Source organism: Argopecten irradians, chromosome 6 (genome assembly GCF_041381155.1).
Source record: "Argopecten irradians isolate NY chromosome 6, Ai_NY, whole genome shotgun sequence".
Taxonomy (NCBI): domain Eukaryota; kingdom Metazoa; phylum Mollusca; class Bivalvia; order Pectinida; family Pectinidae; genus Argopecten; species Argopecten irradians.
Window position 1 is genome coordinate 1,258,851 of NC_091139.1, and position 7,762 is coordinate 1,266,612.

The 7,762-nt window shown below is 36.1% G+C and overlaps 1 protein-coding gene across 1 annotated transcript; it reads left to right on the forward strand.

The window, feature by feature from the left end:
- Positions 1–1,161: 1,161 nt before the first annotated feature.
- LOC138324686 (uncharacterized) lies at positions 1,162–3,884 on the forward strand. Its single transcript, XM_069269725.1, has one exon. The coding sequence runs from the start codon at positions 1,437–1,439 to the stop codon at positions 2,886–2,888; it is 1,452 nt and encodes a 483-aa protein (XP_069125826.1). The 5' UTR covers positions 1,162–1,436; the 3' UTR covers positions 2,889–3,884.
- Positions 3,885–7,762: the final 3,878 nt, after the last annotated feature.

The window sequence follows — 7,762 nt, forward strand, 5'->3', positions numbered from 1 at the left end:
ATTTTGTTTGCAAACTGTGTGAATCCGCATAGTGGACTCTCACAAAAGTTTGCAAACAAAATTTTACAGTCATAATGCTTATGATTAATTTTTCAGACTACTTAATAACATAAAACACGTTTAAACGTATTTTTTTTCCAAATCAATACGCAACATCGACGTCTCTATTGTGACGTCACGAAAACGTCGGGCTTCTCGCCATTCTTATTCTTCTTCCAGTTGTTGTGAACGCTCTGTCGGACAAACGGTAAAACACAGGACAAAAATGTCTTCAGTACGTTAAGCCATATATCTGAAGGTGTTCCATGAACAAAATAAAGCCGCCATGACGTAACCCCCCCCCCCCCCCCAAAAAAAAAAACAACACAAAACTGTTTTCATCGATATTCAAGATCACAGGGGCCAAAAAAACTAAAATCTTCAAATGACGTCTGCTGTTCTGCAAGACCTAGATACCTAACATAAACATGCATGATTCTGAAATAAATGGCTACCGAGTTTGTAAATATGAAAGAACTTGACCTTCATTCAAGGTCACTGTTGCTAACAATCTTAAAATCTTCAAATTACTTCTTGTGAAGTTCAGAAATGGCAAAGACCTTGAATTAGACGTGTAGGACGTTGAGACAAAGTGCTACCAAGCTTGTTGATATGAATGACCTTAACCGGAATATCTTATAGGTGTAAAACCCTTCAAATTTTCCCGGTGACAATTTCTAGTTTTTATTTATTTTCATACTTCTTTTCCTCGTATACTTCGAAGAAAAGATCCAAGAATGGCGCGAAAACCCGACGTCAACATGCTATTCAGTCGTGTAATAAAGAAAAAAAACTTAATTAGACTAGCAAATGACAACAGAGAATGCATTATAATAGATGCATGCTTTACCACACGTAATTTGGTTCTTTTGATTTTCTTTACAGATCGATTTCGATGTCATCAAGGAAATGACCGACACAGATCTACGAGAATACCTACCGGCTAAAGGGGATAGACTAGCCATCAAATCTTTCGTTCATAAAACATTTACCATCTCTAAAGATAGAAATGAGACAAAAGTGTCCCTGTTGGAAAATCTGAAAAATAAAATGAAACTTCCCCTATTAAAACGAACCAGAAGTTCTGATGAGGAAGATGGCGTCCATATTCGTAAACAAAAAGGAAAATCTACAACAAAACAGGCGGATATTGCCTCTAAAATTGATGTGGCAGTAGTTGTCGGATTTTCCATAAGTGAGCAGGCAGGGGACAATTATAAGCAGGTGCGATCTCCATTAGGTGGCGGAATTAGACACATTCGTGTAAAAAAAACATACCACAAAATCAGAACTTAAAATCCAGTTGCGCTCTGTTTTTTCCAGATGGATTAAACATCCATGGTTCTATTGATGAGTTTGATTTTGATATATCGACAGATGTAAATGGAACCCAGCTCATGCGCGAAGGTGAAACTGTCGGTGTGATCATGAAGCGTTTGGGATTGAAACATTTCCGATGTTACCTTTTGGCAAAGAACTCGAACAAAGATGACGATGAAGACTTGCCTCGACTTTCGCATAAACAAAAGTGTCCTGGAAAAAGCAGTGATCCTATCAGAATCAACACTGGTGTCGGTCATGACAAAATAAAAGAAATACCTGTAACCAGTGAGCTGCAGACTTCGCGACCTGAGAACCATACCAACCTACTGGTAGATCATGAGGAAGAGATCTTCACAACCCTACAGTCTGAACCAGAGATTGTAGACTTCCTACCATACCTAGACGATATTGAACCAAGTACAAGTGGAACACAAAAACAAGATGTAGTGATGAATGTGCTGGCAGTTGCTGCCGAGGAGTCGGGCATAATACAATTCGGATCGTTGCCCTCTAATGAAGATGATCTAGATGCTACGCTGCCAATAGTTAAATATATAACAGTTCATCGTGGTCTTGTCTGCCGTGATCTCCTGATGTTTTTTTCAGAAGGTCCACACGAGTATTCAAAGTTTGAAATTAAAATGCTAAAACAGGATGGCACCGAAGAAATAGCAGACGACAATGGCGGGGTAATGCGTGATGTTCTTACGGAATTTTGGGAAACGTTCTACACACAATATACAGAAGGAAACTCATACAAGGTACCTGTCATAAGGCATGACATAACCGAAAGTCTTTGGAGAGCTGTTGCGGACGTGATCAAAATAGGGTATACTCAAGAAGGAGTGTTTCCTATCAAACTTGCACCGTCCTTCATGCAACAGGCTATATTTGGTCAGTGCAACAACAATGAGGTGATTGACTCGTTTCTGAAATTCGTCCCTATGATGGACAAAGTTGTGTTCGAGGCTGCACTGAAGGACTTTCCATCCGTTGGCGACGACATCATGGATGTTTTGGAACAGTACGATGTCAAAACACTAGAGAGTGAAAGCAACATACGCGAAATCGCTCACAAGGAATTAATCCAGAAACCAATGTTTGTTGCGGATGCCTTTTATAAGGTTCTTAAGAACACAAAGCTTGTAGAAGCTGAGATGGAGGTGATGTATTCCGCGTTACAACCAACTCCCAAAAAAGTACTTAAGGCTTTAATTTTTCCAAACGATATGAGGCAAGATGAAATCAGTTCTTTTGTAAAGAAAATGGTTCGGGAAATGGATGATCCTCAAAGCTTGAAATTATTTCTACGATTCTGTACGGGTAGTGACATGATGACTAAGCCATCAATTCACATCAGGTTTACATCTGTTGATGTTTCTGCTTCTGTAAGATGCCCATCAGCTCATACCTGTGGTTGTGTACTAGAAGTACCGAAAAGCTATGCCCAAGACCCGTTTGTGACCCTTAAAGCAGACTTTATGGAGATATTGAAAAACCGTTACCGGCAGATGGACATCGTTTGAATATGATTCATATTCAATTCTGGAGTTTGTTTGAAACAAGAAGGGGAGAAGATAATGATTGACTGTCATAATGATTTGTGTAATTTGAGGAATTCCATTGAACTGTTATGTGCTTGTGCCCTTAAGTTGAAATATCATTGAGTGACTTTTAAGGTTTCAAAAATTATAATTGTATGATTTGCAATTAGCTTTGGGAGAAAGCTTATTATGTTCTGCATGAAGCTATTTTTTCTTGTCAGAATATTTGTTGAGGAAGCTTGTGGAAACTGGGGTGGAGGTAATGTATTCGACATAATTTTTAACTCCCAAAAAGAACTGAAGGCTTTAATCTTGAGCCAAGACGAAATCAAGCTTAGTTCTTATGTAAAGATAATGGTTTGGGAAATGAATGATCCCCGATATTTCCGTACGGGGGATAACCTGATGACTATTATTAATATTCAATTCTGGGGTTTGTTTGAAGCAAGAAGGGAAAGTTAATGATTAACTGTAATAATGATTTGTGTAATTTGAGGAATTCCATTGAACTGTTAGGTGCTTGTGCCCTGTTTCAAAAACATTAATTTATTATTTGCAAGTAGCTTTGAAAGAAAGCTGGTTTCGTTCTGCATGAAGCTAGTTCAATTGGTGATATCTTATTTTCATCGGGTTTTTTTCTGCTATTTGTTGAAGAGAAATCGATAATGCATGTCAATAGAGAAGGGTGTGAATCAAGTGTATATTATTATCCATTTACTATATGTTTACTGGGTACAGTACCTATAATACCGTAAACGAATGTAGTCGTGGTATTAGAGAGAAGATTCGGACAACTGGATCATCCTAATGTTATCGTTTTTGTATTCAAATGAATAAAGTTTATTCACAAGTTAACCGATACTAAGTGTTAATATATATCGGCTCTGTATCAAGATTTTCGGCTGTGAAAAATGAGAATACAAGTAAAGATTTATTGAATATTGCACAAGTAAAGAGAGATCATGCTCAAATAAAATCTGAGACAGCTATTTTGATGTCCGATCCTTTTATTTGTTGAAGAGGTGCAATCAATGATGCAATAAAAAAGGTGTAAAAACTCCGTTCCTATCAAAATAACGTCGAATTTTTTTGCAAACTGTGAGATCCAGCATCGCGCAAGTAACGCTTGCAAAAATTCAAAATGAAAACAAGTGAAAGATAAACCTTCCAATTTATTCTTACCTGAATCTAACAATTACATTTTGTCCTGAATAATATAATTTTAGGCAAAGCCTATCTGAGAGCGCAGCAGTTGATCCATTCTTTCGTTTGTTTTTTTTAAATGTGTAACTAAATAGAAATATGCCAGGTAGATCTAAATAAAGGATTTCCAACGGCGAAAAAGTAATCTCTCCTGACCCATCAGTCTTATCGATATTGACATGTGTTTTGTTTGTATTGCTTATTGTGTGCGTTGACTAACTGTACGGCTAGAAACCATATATAGAATTATCAATCATTAATCATAGCTTTGCTGAATTACTGGCATTGAGTGACAAGAAAAACAATATTGAACATGGGATACTTTCACTTTCTGAAAAAATACGTGACTGTGGCTACAAATTATATCTCAACGTCATTCTCCGTTGCCAGACGGAAAATTCCGAAGCAACTGCTCACGTAAAACGAGAGTGTGATTATGTAATCACGCGAGAGTGTGACTTTGGATACTGTCTTGCGCGATGCTGGATCTTGTGTTGACTTCCTGTTTCCGGTTTTTGAAAAAGTTTTCCAACTCTACATATATTGGATGATTCACATCGAATAACGTTACTGAGACACATCTATCCCAACAGTTCTCTTCGCGAACGGGCCTTCGGCCGTTCGCTGCGCTCTCTATAATCCTTTCATCATGGGTCACAGATCAATCGTTTTATCCACTTACATAACCAAAGTCAAAGTCAATGGAGATCGTCATGTTAGTGATTCTTTTTTTTTTTTGTAGTTCCCTGGCTTCTGATTGGTCAATATTCAGATATTGCCTGATTTCAGTGAAATTGCATTGGTACATTGGGGTTTTGAGGGATGTCGAACAAATTCTGTGTACATGAACACCACAGTTTTTATCATACGAGATTTCATGCTTTTCATTGAGGTTTATTTCCTCTGGAATTATTTGAAAATTCCTTTTTTTCACTGCTCTTCTTAAAGATGTTTTCACAAATGTACTTTTTCAGAACAGTGCTCCTGTGTGCAGTGGTAAATGTTGTCATCAAAATCTTCGCAGCTCTCTAGACAATAACTGCATTATCCAACTTATCAATGTGTGTAAAGAGGGGTCCTAATTCACTAACAGACAAAAATGATTAATCCAACAATGCATTCAGTCATATAAAAACAAAATCGCTTTTAACGTAGTCTTCTCACTACAAGCCATACAATACCGTGTCCAAAGGTGCTGTTTATAATCGGTGTTTATTCCCGTTTTATAAAACTAGATTGGAATTATTTTGAATTAAAACATACTCAAATGTAAGGACAAATCGTAAATTCTAAGTGTTTTATACAATCTTTTGTCGTATTTCTCTGTTTCGGATCCATTTTGTTGAAGTTGATACTTAAGGCTGTTGAGAAGAACAAACGGCAGAGGTTATGTTCGATGTTTATTTGTCGTAGTCAGGATGCAAAGTGACCCTGGACCCACGCGACAATTACCATATCCTCTCCGTTAATCCTCCCAGGTAACTATTTGCGCACGCATAGCGTTCCTAACACCTATGCGACCTAAGAACTTGTTTGTAGGTCAACAGGATTCATGTGCCTACCCAAGCTCTATTGTCCGGCTAAGTGGATAGTCTTAATTGCCTAATTGACCTATTGTTGTGTGACATCTGTGTTACTATTGGAATAAAACCGAAATCTTATGAGTAAATACTTTTACACATCTTGCCGTCTAGAATTGCCTCGCTAATTTAGCTTAAGTTCAGGTTAACAAATAATTACAAATTCCTTCTTTGTTACCTATATTCTGTTAAGAAATCCCCAATCTAATTTTCCCATGGGTGTTCCTACATGTACATGTATGTATTTGTCCTTAGATTATCTACATGCTTACTTTTTGAAAACTACAATATATTAAAAATGGCAAACAAAAAATAAATAACATATCAGATATTTACAAATTAAAATCTGAATTATATGACTTTATATCAGAAATACCTAACATATATTTCTGTACCATTTCTAGCATAATAACTCTCCCCTAGCCACAAAAGCTTTGGTCCCTCAAAGCTAAACAAACAAAATATGCAAGTTTAGGTGAAGATGGGACTGGAGATTGGCACTAACAAATAAGTAGTATGCTTTATGTTCAAATTCATATACAAAAGAATGAGCTTTTCAAAAATGAAAAAAAATATAATATACAACAAACACATCCAAGTTATTAGAAACAGGCATACCCTATATGCAAAGTTCTGAATTCTTGTCAAAAATACATAGTACAGTCAAAACACATCCAACTTATTAGAAACAGGCATACCGTGTATGCAAAGTTCAAAATGTCTATTTGATCCAAAGGCAATGTAAGTACTGTAAATCCATGTAGAACATATGTTTGGCAGCAAAATGAATAACCTAAATATCAGTGTTTAGATTTGGATACAAGTAATTGCTATATTTCAAGATATTTGCATTTGAATGGGATCTGTCAGCAGATGTTACAGTTGGTTTGAGTGGTTGATAAATTCCTTGATGAGAAATCAAAATATGAACACAAAATTGTTGTTTTAATTATTTCTTAATAGCAAAATACTGCCAAAATGAAACGTTCACAGCATTGGTGACCAATATACTGTTTTTTTGTTAATTGGTTTGTAATTTTAAAACCTGGCCAGTCAACATGAAGTTTTTTTGATACAAATGACTCTAAACTAAGTTCAGCAATATCTTGAGGATGTTGAATGTCCCAATAGGATGGACACAAAAAGGCAAATTTAGTATTGGAATGAGTTGACAATCTGTACTGTTGGTAATTTCTAAATACAAAATTGTGCCTTTTCGTTTTCCTTTACACAAAAGTACCAGAATAGCTAGTAAAAGTATAAGTATGATAACATTAAGAAACACTGATGCATGAATCCATGAAAATTGTTGAAAAATTTCAATTTTGAAAAATTTCCAATTTTGACTCTGGCAGTGCTGTTGTGGGTTTGGCATAATTGAATGTGGGTGGTGTCATGGATTTTACATGGCTAACTTGCTGTAAAACTAGTAATGCTGTAGACAATTTTCTAAGTTTAAATAAAATGAGTATCACTGCAATAAGTGACAATGATGCAATACTTATAGCAACTAGGGTAAGGATAGTGCTTTTATCTAGCCATGACTGATTTATGTCTATTTCTCCATCCAACAAGGGTTCTGCTAAAGTTTCAAAAATCAACTGGTCTTTCTTTGTGGCATCTGCCATTTTTCTCAGACTAAGATGAGATTTTTCATCTGCAGCTAACATTTTTGAAAAAGAATGATTGTACAACTTAAACTCAGGAATATTGATAGAGGTAGGTATGCTAAATGTGCTTTCACCTGATATAGCAGCTATATGTGATTTATTGAAAAACTCTTGTAATAAGGCTAAATTAACTGGGTATGATGGAGTTATCTGCTCTTGGGTGTTGTTAATACAATGAATTAATCTAGGAGCATAATACCAAGTGTGAGAAGACAATGTGCACATGCAAGGTACTTTATATATACAAAAGGAACATCCAGGTATGATGTACTGGTTAGAGGGACAGTTTACAGAAACTTTTGGTGTGTTATATACCAGAATAGAAGATGTCGAGATCTCAAGGACAGTAGGAGAAGCATAGTACTACTTATGATATGTAACAGCAAAGTAATCAGGTAGATCT

Bases quoted from the DNA above. Each gene is read 5' to 3' on its own strand.
- LOC138324686 (XM_069269725.1), top strand. From the start codon at position 1,437: ATGCGCGAAGGTGAAACTGTCGGTGTGATCATGAAGCGTTTGGGATTG.